Below are 16,696 nucleotides of genomic sequence, written 5' to 3'. Positions count from 1 at the left end.
AAGATTAGATCATGCAAGAAGGTGAAGTATTAAGTGGGTTTTGGTGCAAAAATAGACTGTGGTGTGCTAAGCAACATTTAGGTGAAAAATAATGCAAAAAGCATTGAGTGGCAATTCAAATGCAGACTTGACGTACATCACACTAATATTATAAAGCTTCCTTACTGTGTGGCCCGTTTACAAACAAAACTGCTGAATAATGTAGATCACAGACAGATATTTCACTGAACTGTTAGTAAAAGCAGATGTACAGGAAGTAAGATAGACAGTGCCTTGAAAAAGTATTCATACTCCTTGAAATGTACACATTTTGTCATGTTACAACTAAAAACGTAAATGTATTTTATTGGGATTTTATATGATAGGCCAACACAAAGTGGCACATGATTGTGAAGTGGAAGGAAAATGATAAACGGTTTTCACCATTTTTTACAAATTAATATCTGAAAACTGTGACGGGCATTTGTATTCAGCCCCCGAGTAAATATTTTGTAGAACCACCTTTCGCTGCAATTACAGCTGCATGTCTTTTTGGGGATGTCTCTACCAGCTTTGCCCATTCTTCTTTGCAAAATAGCTCAAGCTCTGTACGAATGGATGGAGAATGTCTGTGAACAGCAATTTTCAAGTCTTGCCACAGATTCTCAATTGGATTTAGGTCTGGAGTTTTACTGGGCCATTCTAACACATGAATATGATTTGATCTAAACCATTCCATTGTAGCTCTGGCTGTATGTTTAGGGTCGTTGTCCTGCTGGAAGGTGAACCTCCATCCCTGTCTCAAGTCTTTTGCAGACTCTAACAGGTTTTCTTCTAAGATTGCCCTGTATTTGGCTCCATCCATTTTCACATCAACTCTGACCAGCTTCCATGTCCCTGCTGAAGAAAAGCATCCCCACAGCATGATGCTGCCACCACCATGTTTCATGGTGGGGATGGTGTGTTCAAGGTGATGTGCAGTGTTAGTTTTCCGCCCTATTTAGCATTTTGCCTTTAGTCCAAAAATTTAAATTTTAGTGTCATTTGACCAGAGCACCTCTTCCACATGTTTTCTGTGTCCCCCACATGGCTTCTCACAAACTGCAAACGAGACTTATGGCTTTCTTTCAACAATGGCTTTCTTCTTGCCACTCTTCCATAAAGCCCAGATTTGTGGAGTGCACGACTAATAGTTGTCCTGTCAACAGATTCTCCCACCTGAGCTGTGGATCTCTGCAGCTCCTCCAGAGTTACCATGGACCTTGTGGCTGCTTCTCTGATTAATGCTCTCCTTGCTCGGCCTGTCAGTTTAGGTGGATAGCCATGTCTTGGTAGGTTTTCAGTTGTGCCATACCCTTTCCGTTTTTAGATGATGGATTGAACACTGCTCTGTGAGATGTTCAATGCTTGGGATATTTTTTTAAACTTCTCCACAACTTTATCCCTGTCCTGTCTGGTGTGTTCCGTGGCCTTCATGATGCTGTTTGTTCACTAATGTTCTCTAACAAACCTCTGAGAGCTTCACAGAACAGCTGTATTTATACTGAGATTAAATTACACACAGGTAGACTCTATTTACTAATTAGGTGACTTCTGAAGGCAATTGGTTCCACTAGATTTTAGTTAGAGATATCAGAGTAAAGGGGGCGGAATATAAATGCACTCCACACTTTTCAGATATTTATTTGTGAACATTTTTGAAAACCATTTATCATTTTCCTTCCAGTTCACTTTGTGTTGGTCTATCACATAAAATCCCAACAAAATACATTTACGTTTTTAGTTGTAACATGACAAAATGTGCACTGTATGTATACATGCACGGTGCAACTATCAGTTAATTAGGATGATCTATACTAAATCTATTCACAGACAAGCAGCAGAGGCATGCAATAATGTCCATTCATATGAACATGGTTATATTCCAGAAGATGGCTGCACCAATTCTAAACAAGCAAAGACAAATATGAGGGGTCTTCAAAAGGTTTCAGTACTTTTATATAACAGAGTTAAAACAAGTGGGGAAACATTCTGAAGAACCCTTGTAATAATGAATTAGGCAGTATATGTTCAATAAATACTTTATACTACCTAGTGAAAACAATGCTACCTGAACACTTTCTGCATAGAGTAGCAATTACCTTCTACACATAGATAAGGGCATGTTCCCAGTGTCTGGGTGGGTGATAACACCATTGTGATATTTATTTTAGGTACTTATATAGCGCTGTCAATTTACGTAGTGCTTTACATATATATTGTACATTCACATCGGTCCCTAACCCTTGAGGGGTGTACAAACTAAGGTCCCTAACTCACATTCATACATACACATACTAGGGTTCAATTTAGACAATGCAGAGCTATCAGACCTGTATTGTACAAGAAGGAGGCTGGTGTGCAGCTGTGGCCAAAGGGTCTTAGAGAGGAAGCAGCACTGGACCGGATGTACGGATTGGGAAAGCTTGATGAATAGGGAATAAGGTAAATATTCACCTTATTCATGCACCCCTATATCTAACTAGTAGTTAACCATTAAAAGTGTGTGTGTGTGTGTGTGTGTAGGGGGGGTTATTGGGGCGCTGCAAGGGTAGATTTTGGTTAATTCCTGGAGATCAGCTTTAGGACAGGAAAGGGGATGAGTCACTTCGCTAACTCAATCAGTTATGTGGGGTATTTTCAGCTTGAACTATTTAGCTTTGTAAACAACAAGCTAAGCAAATAAGGACAGCATGGAATACATGAGAAAAGAAGCCTTGTGTTCCAGCTGCTGGCTGGCAATGAATAAACAATTTTTTTTTTAGTCCCTATCATAATAAAGAACAAATATTTCTGCAAAATCACTAAACATTCCCTTTATGCCTTCAATGGAAAAGAGGACATATGGCTCTTTCTTTCAATATACAAGTGCTGTCTGATCCCAGGTACATAAGCATGGCCATTATAAAGAACACATAGGGGAGACTTACTAAGACTGGAGCTCCCGTAATCTGGTGCAACTGTGCATGGTAGCCAATCAGCTTCTAACTTCAGCTTGTTCAATTAAGCTTTGACAATAAAACCTGGAAGCTGATTGGTTTCTATACAGAGCTGCACCAGATTTTGCGCCATGCAGTTTAAGTAAATCTCCCCAAAATAATTTCTGCCCGTCACGTTCATCTATTAAAGAATAAGTTCACCTTTGGGAACATGTTACATGTTCCACCCGTTTTTAGGGTGAAACATGTAGCATGTTCCCAATCCTGCAGCTGCCACCCGATCCCCCACTCCCTGTGACAGCAGTTTGGGGAAACTTCCCGTACTAGTTGTCACTTTGCAGCCGCTTGGGGCTCCGCTGACACGGCCGGGTCATTTACTTACAGTGTTCTGAGAATGAATGGACTACAAGTCCCGACAGTCTTAGTGGCTGTCGGCTTGTAGTTCTCAATAAACTACCACGGCACTGTGAGGGAAGTACGAGCAAGCAGATGAACTGACAGTCTGCAGGAGACCTGCATGGCATCAGCGATCTGCAATGCTTTCTAGGCTCCTACTACAAAAAATAATGCACGTTTATTACCTGCAAAAAAATGTGCATTTATTATTTTTTGTAGATAGGTGAACTAATCCTTTAAGCCTCAGAGAAAACCTTTGAAGGTAAAAAAACAAATGTGTTCCTTCATATAAGTCTTTGCTAACTACAGTGGCATTCCAGAGAATTTTTTGCAGATCTGTTTGGTAACTCAGCATGAAATAGTTCCAGCACTTTTCTCCTGTACAGACGTTTTGGGGTTTATTTACTAAAGCTGGAGAGTCCAAAATCAGACTCCCTTCTGCATAGAAACCAATCAGCTTCTAACCTCAGCTTGTTCAATGAAGCTTTGGCAATGAAACCTGGAAGCTGATTGGTTTCTATGCAGAAGGGAGTCTGATTTTGGACTCTCCAGCTTTAGTAAATAAACCCCTTTGTGTAATAAAGACCAGTCACCGATGCTCTCTTTCCTTGTGCTGGGTTCCTGGTCTTGTATCCACCCTCTTGTAGTTTTCTGCAGGTTGCATGTAATGTGTGCACCTACTGAGAATCATCTACAGCCCTGCTTTCTGACATGTGTAGGATAGTGATGTTGTCACTGTTACTTTTACAGGAAAATAACTAAATAAATAATAAAATGTTTTGTGCCCAGAGTTCAGAATTTCTAGAAATCCACTAAAAATGAAACTAGCAGCAAAGCTTGCCATGTGTGTAAAACCTCAGAATATCCCAGAGAAATACAGTATACAGCAGTCAGTTTGTAAATGGTCCACTCTGGTAATGTTAGGCTCTTGTTTTTCATTTTGAAACAACACAACAAAAACATACAAAAATTGTAATGTTGCCACGTGCGTGTTAAAAAATGTGATTCTTGCTGCAAATGCGCTATAATTGAGGTGACTGACAACATGCAAGACAGGGCCAAAGCTGTACCTGTCTCAACGCCAGGTATACGGCTAGTATTGAACATTCGTTCATACTGGGCGGAACACATTGGAATGGTACTATTAATCATAAGCTGAAAGGAAACAAAGGATGAGACAAAATAAGGTGAGGGTATGGAAAGTAAAGTATTGTCAAACAGGCAAAAAATTATTTAAATAAAAGAATAAAAAACATGAAAGGACCCAGATGAACCTGGAATGGAAACACAAAATAAGGAGAGGCAGAGCCAAGCAGCCATCTAGACAAGGGAAGGACATTTATGTGAAATATTACCTGTGAGATACCATAAAAAAATTCCCATAATTGAAAACTGCTTCCAGGCTGTGCCTGTTGGCTCATTATCAGTTAAGAATTAATTTAGGAATTTTCCAAAGCGAGGCCAAATCCATCAAATACAATAATAATATAGTATAACCCACAAATTAATTAGATGTCAGCTTCCATAGAGTTATATCCTTGGTTCCTTGTAAATGACAAAGCCAAATCAATTCTGGCAAATAAGCACTTTGACTTGTTGCCACCTAATCTTATTGACTGTAAACCTTGGAAGTAGACATCCATGCAGATGTGATGGGTGAGCTCTCTCACAGTTAATATTTGCCTATTAGCGGGGACTGGTTATACAACCACTGGCTGCTCTTACCTGTTTCTTCTCCAGGGATCCGGGAAGTATTAAACATTCTCTCCCACTGAGATGAGCATAGTGGAACAGTGGATCCCATCAGCAGAATCTACACCACATACCACACAGTGTGCCGCAAGGGTTATAAATACAATTTTAGAAAAAATATTAAGGGTAGAAATAAAGACAAGGCAATGTAGTTTATTTACAACGGTTTGCGTCCTCCAAAAAAAGTTACAATAATTCTGCTTTAACTGAAAAACAGATCTATACTTAAGTCCTCATGCACAATGGACGTTTTTATAGCTGCTGTTTTTCGCTTTTGATGTTTTTTTTTCTACAGCCAGTAAACCCCCCAGCATGTTATTCTATTTGTCCATGCACACATAGACTGTAATCAACGTTTTTTGGCTGGGACATTTTTTGGCTGGTAAACAAACCCAGAACTAGTCGGTGTTTTAGAACTAGAGGCGTTTTTTAGCTGAAAAAATGCTCCAATGCTGATAAACGTGGCAAAACATGGTAAATCGCGGCAAACCAGCATTTTTGGATTTTTTTTATGAAAAGAAAATTTTTCTTTGGTTAAAAAAAACCTCTAAAAAAAGCCAAAAAATGCGACAAAACGTCTCTAAACACTACTACAAAAATGCACGTTTTTAACATGACTTTACACAGCTAATGTTACCAGCGTTATTAAAACGCCCAGTGTGCATGGAGCCTAAAAGTCAACCATACAATTTCTGTAAATGTCTGTAAATTACAACAATGAACTTCTCTTGTTTGCTCCTTTTTGGTCTGCTAAATATACTATTGAAAGTGTTTTGCTATATTTGCTAGATATGTGCAGAAAACCCTATTAATTGTGTAAGAGATTCAGAGCAGTCCTGTATCCTCTACACACTGTACAACTGGGCAGGGCTGACACCTCTCAGGCAAAAAATACAATGGGGTTGATTTACTAAAGGCAAATAGTCTGTGCACCTGCAAAAGCACTCCAAGTGCAGTTGCTCTTGATCTTAGGGGAAGCATGAGCATGTGATTGGGTATTCTTTGCAAAGTGAGGCTTTACTTCATTTATTAAGCTCTGGAGCAAGTGCACTTGCAGTGCACAGTATATTTGTCTTTAGTAAATAAACCCCTATGTGTTGTCAGCCCACAACATGAACATTAGGAGCTGAATGGATTGCTGGCTGATCAACGGGACTTTAAAAAAATAAAACATGGGGAAATGTGTTTGTTTTGAAGTGATGTATTGTATATGTTTTTTTTTATTTAGTCAATTTAAGTTTTTATTACAAAGATGAAGGATTAGAACCTATTGCAGGTCTTTATTGCTGTCTCTTTCCCTATTTCTCCTTATGTCTATTGGACAAGTGTTAGACAAACATCTCCTCCATTTCAATTTAGTCAGTATTGAGGACACAAACAGACATTAAAACACATATTCAGAAGAGTAGGAAAGATTTGGTATTCTTTTCAGGATGTTATTGCTGTATGCGTCCCCCTGACAGGGATTTCCCCTTACTTCCTGTCCATGTGATGGATAACAAAGATATAAGGAAGAGAAGAGAAATCTGCTCAATGGACATAGAGACAGCAGTTATAATCTGACAGCAAATGTCTGCTCAACCAGGACACATTTATAACGTGACAGGTTAAATCCTTTGTAACTTCATTCAAAACTAAAAACTAAAAAAAAAAAAAAAGTGTTTTGGCTGGATTTAAGACAGCATAGCACTTCCCATTTGTTATTCTGTAACCAAGACCTCCATTAACAGACTCATACAGTGCCTCAGCTAGTCAGACTTCAAGAATGAATCACAATGTACAGCATGATCATGTCATTAGGTTGTGCTCATGCTTATCTGGTACATTTACATATTTTCCTTTTAATAGAATGCCAACCAGGGTTGGTGGATTCATGAGAAAGACCCCAAATTAAATACATGAACTACACTCCAGAATGTTTTCCATCAAGTCTCAAAGACCAGCAAGCTGTTCGCACCCCCCTGAGCCTACAACATTCTTGAGCACAGAAGTATGGCTCCAGCAGAAAGAACCAAGTCCAGCTGATGAATCTTGGTGCTAGAGGTCTAAAGATGGTTATATGTCACATCCAACACAGAATTTTCATTATTGGGTGAAATTATATTTTACAAAAACTGGTAGTAATGCTATAGACATAACTATACATACCGGTTTAATTTCTTCTCTGTCCAGTTTTCTTCGATAGAGCAAAATGGCATGGATGGCATTGCCAGCTCTTGCTGCTTGGATTTGGGTTGGCAACACATATAAGTAATCCTGGAAGATAAAGGTAATTTTTTATTATTCATCACTATTGTGATCATGGAAAGAATATAATAACATAATTTAACCTGGACTGAAAGGCATACAGTATGTAAGCTCTCATTGCTGATCTTCTGAAAATACTAGTTGCCTGACTTATGCTGATGCACTGGGTTTTGTTCTTTCTGACACATTGTCCTGGAAGAAGTACGCAGATCAGGTATTCTGACTTTTTATTGACTTGCATCTGGTTAAAAACTGAAAATACTGAAGCCACAGGCTGCCAGGCAACTTCCAATAGAGGTCATCAATGGCAGCCTTAATGTGGTAGTAAACCACTGTAAAAATATTTTTAAAAATTGGGCCCCCTGCAGTTTTACGTCATAATGTACTACTATGCACCACATACTAGAAGCAAGTACTGGAGGCAAGCTTGCCATTCAAGAAAAAGCAACTGGTTTGCTCTGATCTCTCATAAATCCCAGCATATCCTTACATTTCCCTTGCTCTCATGCCACTCATATCAGCGCTGGGAGTCAACATTTCAGTGCTGGGAGCCAAAGGATATACTCAGTACTTCCAAATTTGGGAGGAGAATGTGACAGCACTTGGTCAATCATCTCTGTCACATGGAGAGGTTATACCCTTGCACAAGCTAAGAATCATGAGACTCATAGCTCACCTAAGGTCTCCCCTTTCACTACCCTGAATGGAAGACAGAGCAAAAAATAGGTGAGTAGATGCTGCTTACACAGGCTATGTTAAACTGAATCTGTTTTTATGTCCTGCATGGGGAAAGCACAGGATAACTTCAAGCTATAATGGCGGGGGTGGCTCTCTTACTACACTGTTAGTCACTAATAAATATAGATAGCTGTATCTTATTAGGAAACAAAGACCAATTAAAAAGGTAATAGCCAATATACTTATACTGTTATAATGTCAATTCATAGGAATATTATTCATGGGGAAAGGGCAAATGATGTCAAGTGGTAATAAAATGTCCTGTTCTATTTTTATAGTGGTTTTATTGTAGTTTGAACTTTATACTGGTAATGTTTTACCCAACTGTTCTAGTAATACGTAGTACAGTACATGAGATAAAACAATTTACAAGGAACTGGTGAAGATAAAACAGACACAAGTTAAATTCTGAATATATGGAAGTACTGGGGAAAATTAGCCACTGATACAATTCTGGTGCATTGATGGGCTGCATCATATTATGGCTATCTTCACAAAAATGTGTTGATAATACAATGGAAAAATGTTGCCCAACAGACAGGAAGCAGACTGACAGATCCCACTGGATAAATATTGCATTACATGCTATTTTAAATATATGTGTCAGTAGATTAATTCCCTAAACACAATAAATGATTAATATTTTAGATTTATGATGGAAATGATACATACAGGCAACTTTTATATTAAGGAGGCTCTACTCTGAATTGCACTGGTTTACTGGAGAGTTTAATGGTTTCTTTAAGGACCATCTCACCACATCTTGTCTGGCTGTACCATCTTGTCAGTCTATAAGCTCTGCTCCTTAGAAGCCATGGTTTCCATATACTGCACTGGTGATGGCCAGCGAGCGGAGTATAACATTTATTTATTTATTTCAGGTACTTATATAGCGCCCTCAATTTACGCAGCGCTTTACATATATATTGTACATTCACATCAGTCCCTAACCCTCAAGGGGTGTACAATCTAAGGTCCCTAACTTACATTCATACATACACATACTATGGACAATTTAGACAGGATCTAATTCACCTACCAGCATGCTTTGGAGTGTGGGAGGAAACCAGAGTACCTGGAGGAAACCCATGCAGGCACAGGGAGAACATGAAAACTCCAGGCAGGAGGTGCCGTGGCTGGGATTCGAACCAACGACCCTAGTACTGCCAGGTGGAAGTGCTAACCATTTAGCCACTGTGATGCATTTGCATGCATCTGTCATTTAAACCAACAGTTCCAGATGCAAATCTGGCCCAGGGGCAAAGAAGAACGATCTGCATTGCCACTATCCTAAAATGAGTAATCAACCTATTTTAAGGAGATGTGACAGAAGCAGGACATGCATAAAGAACATCTGTTAAAGGATGGCTCTACTCTGCTCCCCACTTGTTTTTTAAAGGACTTTTTGGTTGATTTTATTCTATCCCACCTACCTACCTTGCTATACTTTCTTTGCATAGACAAACTCACCATTGCATAGTAATTGCTGTTGACCATAATTGGTCCACGGCCTCTGAGGTAGATATACTCTTCCCACCAGTCGCTTACCTATCAACAAACAGAGAAATCAGCACAGGGAGAAAAGAGATTTAGAGTAACATTTTAAAGAAAAGCTTCATACAAATTATAAGCTATATCGAAACCTTATAATAAAAAAATAATATTTTGTCGCTTACAAGTCCTTAGATGTGGTGGCAGCATTTGTTTTCTTTTGTTAAAGTTAAGTATATGTTGCGCAAGTACAGAAAAATACCTGTTGATCCCATCAGAAATCGTGTATCCTTGTAACTTCCTATGGACTGAACTGAAATCTCAATGTTATCAGTTATCCTAACTTCCTCTATGTAATGCAAATGGGGAGAGGGGAGGTGTTTAAAGTCCAAATCAGGAGAGCACCCTACGCTGACAACACTGCTCCCCCATATCTATGGAGGAGAGGTGTTGTCAGCATAGGGTGCTCTCCTGATTTGTGTTATCACCGAGGTCAGGAAGTGTCTTAGTGGCAGAAACACCACATTAAAAAAAACACACCAGGAAAAGGAAACTAATGCAGCCACCACATCTAAAGACTTATGTAGTCTTACGTTTAGATACACTTTAATAGTGGGAATCCAGGAAATAAACAACCAGTTGTCTCTTGAAGCATGCCATGTCCCCCATTGTCTTTTGAAGCATGTTATATCTCCAACAAGTCCTATAGTGTTTTCATAGTCTCTGACCATCTCTTGTAGAATGTCTATAGCCTCTGACAGCTTTCTATAACCTTATAAAACACTGAATATTATGTTTGGCCCTTCAGTGATGACAGAAGCCGCGGTTGTGCCCTCATATCAAAAAAGCTGACCAACACTGATCTACAGCAACTGTCATGAGAGATGGCATGCATATAAAAGGTCCATATGACCAAATGGCAAGGACAGAGTCTATATTAACCAGCAAATTCAAAGCCTGGCCAAACTTTAGCTTACACTTAACCACTGCAGACTCTTTAGTAGAATTCACCAATACTGTTTAAAATATGAATTATAAGAGGCAAGAAGAAATAAATAATCTATTAATATCTGCTAGCTGCTATACAGTTTTACTAAGTATTATAAAATATTTAAAAAATATATAAAAATGCAGGTAAATATGTACATATATACAGTAATCGAGATACAATGGGTTTTTCATGAGGCATTCTAACAATGAGTACAATTCTAAATTCTGCACTAGTCACAAATATTTCTCCCACACGTACCACACACAATAACATGAAGAGGGTTTCTGGAAAATATAACATTTAGCACTGCTGGAGGAATGAGAGTGGCATATGAGTGCAGCCTTAAAATGAACATGTACTTTGTCTATGTAGAGCAAAGCAACAGGTTCACTTTAATTCCACCCCTTCAGTTGCTTATGATTACCTTTACTTGCTCCGTTAGTGAATGGCAGCAACAGCAAAAGCCTGCATAATCTTAAAGTCCTTGCTCAGATACAGGTAGAGCTAAAGGAAGGTTTAGGGTACATCTGGGTAATGGGTGTGGGGGTTAGGGTTGCAGAGAGTGTTGGAATTACAGTTGCGGTTACATAGAGGGTTGAAAGTTTTAGAGATTTCAGAGAGAGTTCAAATTAAAGGAAGGGTTAGGGTTATAGAGAAGGTTAGGGTTACAGGGAGGGTTACGGTTACAGAGAGGTGTGTTATTAGATGGAGGGTAAGGGCTACAGAGAGGGTTGGAATTATAGGAAGGGTTAGAGTTACAAGGAGGGTTAGGGTTACAAAGAGGGCTGGAATAACAAGGGCTAGGGTTACAGCAAATATTAGGGTTACAGAGAAGGTGGAATTATAGGAAGGGTTAGAGTTACAAGGAGGGTTGGAATAACAAGTGCTAGGGTTACAGAGAATTACAGCAATTAATAGGGCTACAGAGAAGGTTGGAATTATAGGAAGGGTTAGAGTTACAAGGAGGGTTAGGGTTACAAATAGGGTTGGAATAACAAGGGCTAGGGTTACAGAGAGTTACAGCAATTATTAGGGCTACAGAGAAGGTTGGAATTATAGGAAGGGTTAACGTTACAAGGAGGGTTAGGGTTACAAAGAGGGCTGGAATAACAAGGGCTAGGGTTACAGCAATTATTAGGGCTACAGAGAAAGTTGGAATTATAGGAAGGGTTAGAGTTACAAGGAGGGTTGGAATAACAAGTGCTAGGGTTACAGAGAATTACAGCAATTAATAGGGCTACAGAGAAGGTTGGAATTATAGGAAGGGTTAGAGTTACAAGAAGGGTTAGGGTTATAAAGAGGGTTGGAATAACAAGTGCTAGGGTTACAGAGAGTTACAGCAATTATTAGGGCTACAAAGAGGGTTGGAATTTGGGGTTGTATATGTGGGGGTGGGGGGGTTGGGTTTACAGAAAAGGTTGGATTAACAGGAAGGGTCAGAGTTACAGAGGGGGTTGGAACTACATGGGAGGCTTAGGTTTGCAGAGTTGAAATAACAGTTACGGCTACAGGGAGGGTCGGAATTAGAGGGAGGGTTAGGGTAACACACAGGGTTGGATTTGCATGGAGGGTTAGGGTTACATAGGAGGTTGGAATTGCGGTTAGGGTTACAGAGAGGTTAGTTTGCTTAAGCTGGCCATAGATTACTCATTCGTTTTTGTTTTATCAATCAGCCAGGGGGCTTCTTTTTTTTTTTTCTTTTGTTAATGAACAGATTCCTCAATCCACACAATAGAGGTATAGAGGTGGACAGAGGAAACCTTCCAATTGAAAGACTATATTCAGAACAGCAGTGACTCTCCGCTGTCAGAATACACTGGTCCACTGCTACTGCCACTAATCAAGACAAGTTATCCAACGCCTGTTCAACAGAGGTCGATTGTTGGATCGATTTCTGTCTGAGTGGGAGTGGTCACACAGAAATTGAAAGTGGGCTGATCCCTTCTGAAGTGGATGATGTTTGATCTATTTATGGCCAGCTTTACAGAGAGGGTTGGAATTAGAGGAAAGGTTAGGGTTACAACGAGGGTTGCAATTAGGGGGAGGGTTAGGGTTATGGAGAGGGTTGGATTTACAGCAGGGGTGGACTGACAACTCATGGGGCCCCCAGGCAATAGGGGATCATGGGGCCCCTGTGTCCTTGCCCAAACTCAAAAAAGCCTATGAAAAAGGTACTAGGGGCAGCTCATGGGGCCCCCTACTGACCCTGGGCCCTCGGGCAGTGCCCGAGTTTCCAAATGGTCAGTCCGCCCCTGATTTACAATTAAGACTACAGGTCTACAGAGAGTTGGAATTACAGTAAGGAGTACAGAGAGGGTTACAAGAAGGGTTAACGTTACAGTTACAGGGATCTAAAAGTAAGATATGGATTTCTGTGTCAGGCATCCTGCACAAAAAACTATTGCTGACCTAACAGAGCTGAAAGCCATTGCATCTATCAGAGCAGTTTTTGCAAGATGTACCAAGGCAGCAGAAGGCAGTGGTGCATGTCAGCGTGAAAAGAGGGACTGGGCAAATTGGGAACCTGGAGCAGCATACGTGAGATAAGACCTCTGCATCCTGCCATTCGTCAATTTTAAACTCTAAGGGCAAACAGCCTCAAGGAGAATGCAGGACAGTACGATTTGGGTTTGTATTCTGTTCACCTCTTTATTAGATATTTATTGTGAGACCACCAAGAATTTCCCAGTCTGTCAAATGATTTATTTTGTTATACTGAGCCTTTACAATGTTTAGGTTAAAATATTTTTGCAATATATAAGGATAATGCCACCAAATTCTGTTACATTCAAACCTACAGGTTTTTTTGTTCTGGCAATTCAGATGGCACGTCTGTCCCTACATCACACAGAACAAAAATGAAGATTGAGCCCATAAAAGAAAAACACTATTTTAAACTACAATAAAAACATTCTTATTTGCACTTACAGAGAGAAACTGGTGGAAAAAGCATGTCACTTACATAGTTTGTGGCCCACCATGATTTCAGTTTCAAGTACCACTGAAGTTTTGGTCCAAGGTTAATGGCAAAATCATCAGCAAGGCCTTCCATTCTCTTGAACTGCTGCTCATCCATGAGGGGCCTAACAGACTCCAAGTACTAAAAGAATAATGGAGAAAGGAGTTAGAGTCCTAAAATAATGATACTGTAGAGGTCATACTGCGCTGCTTTTTTTCTCCATTAATCATTTAGAAAATTACCAGTGTGTATGATTTTACTAATGTCTTCTACTAATGACTTGATATAAGATAAGAGCTGTAAGTACTGTTCATATGCAGTTACAGGACAACTAGCAAATCCAGTCCACCACAGGCAAAAATCAATAGGTTCAGTAACAGATATGACAATGAGTGTTTTATTATGAAATCTGAGACAATTGTAAAGACATACTGATTGAATGCCTCAAAGCAACTGATATGGTTCAATTCTGCATTTATAGTTGAGAAAATGAAGATTTCATTTGATTGGCTGCTGTAGGCCAAAACACACAGCTAATATTTCAAACACTAATGACCCCTAAGAGTATAAGTAAATTTTTTTTTTTTCAGAATGCGAGTTGCCAGCAAATCTTGCTATCGACACACAGTTCTTTTTTCAGCTATCCAAGAGCTGATTTTTTCCTCGCCTTCAATAGATTTCCATTAATTTCCTGCTCTGCATCCAGTACAGAAAATTAAGAGCGCTCTCCACATAGAAATGTGTCAACGAATAAAGGAATCTTCCTTTGAAGAGATCTCTGGTCATTTCTGGTTGTGTCTCAAAACAAGAAGTTAGGGAAAATCAACCCAAAATGACAGACAAAAAAATGACAGAGGTTTTAACCCTTCCCTACTATATTCAAAACTTAAAAAAAAAAATTGGGGGCTTTAGACTTACTTTAAATATGTATACAAAAAATCAAATGAACCGCGCATCAATAGTAGGCATATAATCGTGTATATGTTTCAAACATTCTTAGATTGTAAGCTCCAAGGAGCAGGGCCCTCCTAACACTCTTGTATTGAACTGTATTGTTGCTGTATTGTCTCCTGTTATATTGTAAAGCGCTGAGCGCTATATAAATCCTGTATAATAATAATTTAACATACAGCATGAATTGCCTTTAATAAAGTCCAAAATAGTGAAACAAGTGCAAGTGCTTGTACTCAACTTAATTGAAGTGCTTAATTTCTTCAGTCAGACCAAAATGCTCCACTGTGCTCAACAAGGTGCCCCACATGGCCTAAAACTCACCCTTAGCCAATGACCATCTATTTCTAGAGTGATCTATAATGCTTGTGGGGCATTCCCCAATGGAACAGTTGTCTCCAGATCTCCGCGTGCGTTTCATAGGGCTGATGTGACGTCGGCGGAAGTTGCGTCATTAAACCTCGACGCATTTCGATCAAAGATCTTTTTCAGGAAGTGCACTTCCGCCGACGTCACATCCACCCTATGGAACGCACACCGTTCTGTGGAGAGCGGAATACAGTGGTTTCCATACTATTAGGAGCAAGAAGCCTGAGTACACCAGGTGCCGGGCACAGGAATTTTATTTGTGAGTGAGATTTTGTTACATTTACCCCCCAATAAAATATCTTATGGTTTTACACTATGGGATATCCTCTTTTTTTGCTTTTTTTTTTTACATGCTTATCCTAAACTTACGGAGATATGGAAACAACTGTTCCATTGGGGAATGCCCCACAAGCGTTATAGACCACTCTAGAAATAGATAGTCATTGGCTAAGGGTGAGTTTTACTCCATGTTGGGCACCTTGTTGATCACAGTGGAGCACTTTGATCTCACTGAAGAAATTAAGCACTTCAATTAAGTTGAGCACAAGCACTTGCACTTGTTTCACTACTTGGGACTTTATTAAAAGGCAATTTATGCTGTATGTTAAATGTTTGAAACATATACACATGATTATATGCCTACTATTGATGCACAGTCCGTTTGATGTTTGGTATACATGTATTGTGGTTATTGCATAAGTTTAGGACTGCTGCAATAGCCTCATTTATCTCTTGTTTGTTAAACATTGCACGTCCAGTAGCATATGAGCACCTTTTTAATTACTTTAAAGATGAATTGCAGGTATGGGTATTTTGTAAATAGCTACATAGGTCCAGCTTGGACCAATGTAACTATTTATATACCATGCCAGGCCAATGTTTCTAGAAGCTGGAAATCACTGAAGTATACACCACTACTCCAGTGATCTTCACTTGCTTCCAGCTGAGCTGCTGGACCACTGCATTTTGCACACAGAAAGTTGGCCACTCAGGATGGACGCCATTCAGAGAATGCTTTGCATTTTCTGAATTGAATGCAAAGCAAAGCATTCTCTGATTGGATGAGGTGAAGAGCGTGACATTACCACCCTGCTTCTCCACCTCGTCCAATCAGAGAATGCTCTGCAATCACTAAGGGATTAATTTAATGTATTCTGCAAAAAAAACTGGTTGGTCCTGTTGTTCTTTATCTGCCCCTTCTGTCTATGTCCCCAGTGCAGCTGTGATTTCTGCAGAGCACGTGTTGGCAGCTACTGCAAATGCTAAGTTTTCAGTGAGTTTCTATGCTGAGCCTTTCCTCCCTATCCCATCTGAAGGTCCCATGTGACTATAGAGTCACACATGTGGGTGTATAAACTCTGGTAAATGACAGCCCACTCCCTCCCTCCTCCTCAATGCCCCTTAACCAGTTAAACACAATAGGGGTGGGATATTGTATTTTGATTGATGGAGGCTTTGCCTCCCTGTTATTCTAAGACACAGGCTGGAGGGGTGTGACACAGTTTGTGACTGTCAGAAATCCACCTACACCATGTTTTTATTTTGAACATGTGACCAGAAGCAGAGGACTAGAAGCTCCCCCTGCTTGTTTCCCTGCGGACAGGATGGGAAAGAGCTGGGTCATGTGACAGCTGTATATCGATTAGGAAAAAGGTACTTAGATTTTTTTTAAATTCAATAATTCCAGTGCTATCATCCACATACAATTAGAGAAGGGACAATGTAAATTTAACAGTGTGCATTTAGTATCAGTTTAACTAGTTCCTCTTTGCTGGCTGGAAAGGTTGAGTACAAGGGAACTTTGTTTATGTAACTCAAAGTCTGGGCCTGAAGGTGACATTCCCC

General features: G+C 39.7%; 1 protein-coding gene and 1 long non-coding RNA gene across 3 annotated transcripts in view; one reads left to right on the top strand and one right to left on the bottom strand.

The window, feature by feature from the left end:
• The window catches only part of CPT1A (carnitine palmitoyltransferase 1A), a 103,592-nt gene that overhangs the window by 39,531 nt on the left and 47,365 nt on the right, over positions 1–16,696 (bottom strand). The window contains exons 6-9 of one of the 2 annotated variants that reach the window (XM_089654984.1): positions 13,535–13,672; positions 9,561–9,638; positions 7,254–7,361; positions 4,424–4,508 (exon numbers count right to left, since the gene is read on the bottom strand). In XM_089654984.1, coding sequence (XP_089511110.1) covers positions 4,424–4,508; positions 7,254–7,361; positions 9,561–9,638; positions 13,535–13,672 — 409 coding nt within the window. Of the gene's footprint in view, positions 1–4,423; positions 4,509–5,078; positions 5,167–7,253; positions 7,362–9,560; positions 9,639–13,534; positions 13,673–16,696 lie in introns of both variants that reach the window. The other variant, XM_089654983.1, reaches the window with a different exon arrangement.
• LOC149444019 (uncharacterized) overlaps positions 7,965–16,696 on the top strand; it is a 104,577-nt gene continuing 95,845 nt past the window's right edge. The window contains exon 1 of the long non-coding RNA XR_016306571.1: positions 7,965–8,078. This is a non-coding gene — a long non-coding RNA (uncharacterized LOC149444019). The remainder of the gene's footprint in view (positions 8,079–16,696) is intronic.

Source organism: Staurois parvus, unplaced genomic scaffold (genome assembly GCF_062004578.1).
Source record: "Staurois parvus isolate SC_StPar_1 unplaced genomic scaffold, SC_StPar_1.0 ptg000818l, whole genome shotgun sequence".
Lineage (NCBI taxonomy): Eukaryota > Metazoa > Chordata > Amphibia > Anura > Ranidae > Staurois > Staurois parvus.
This window is presented reverse-complemented; position numbering and strand designations above follow the sequence as displayed.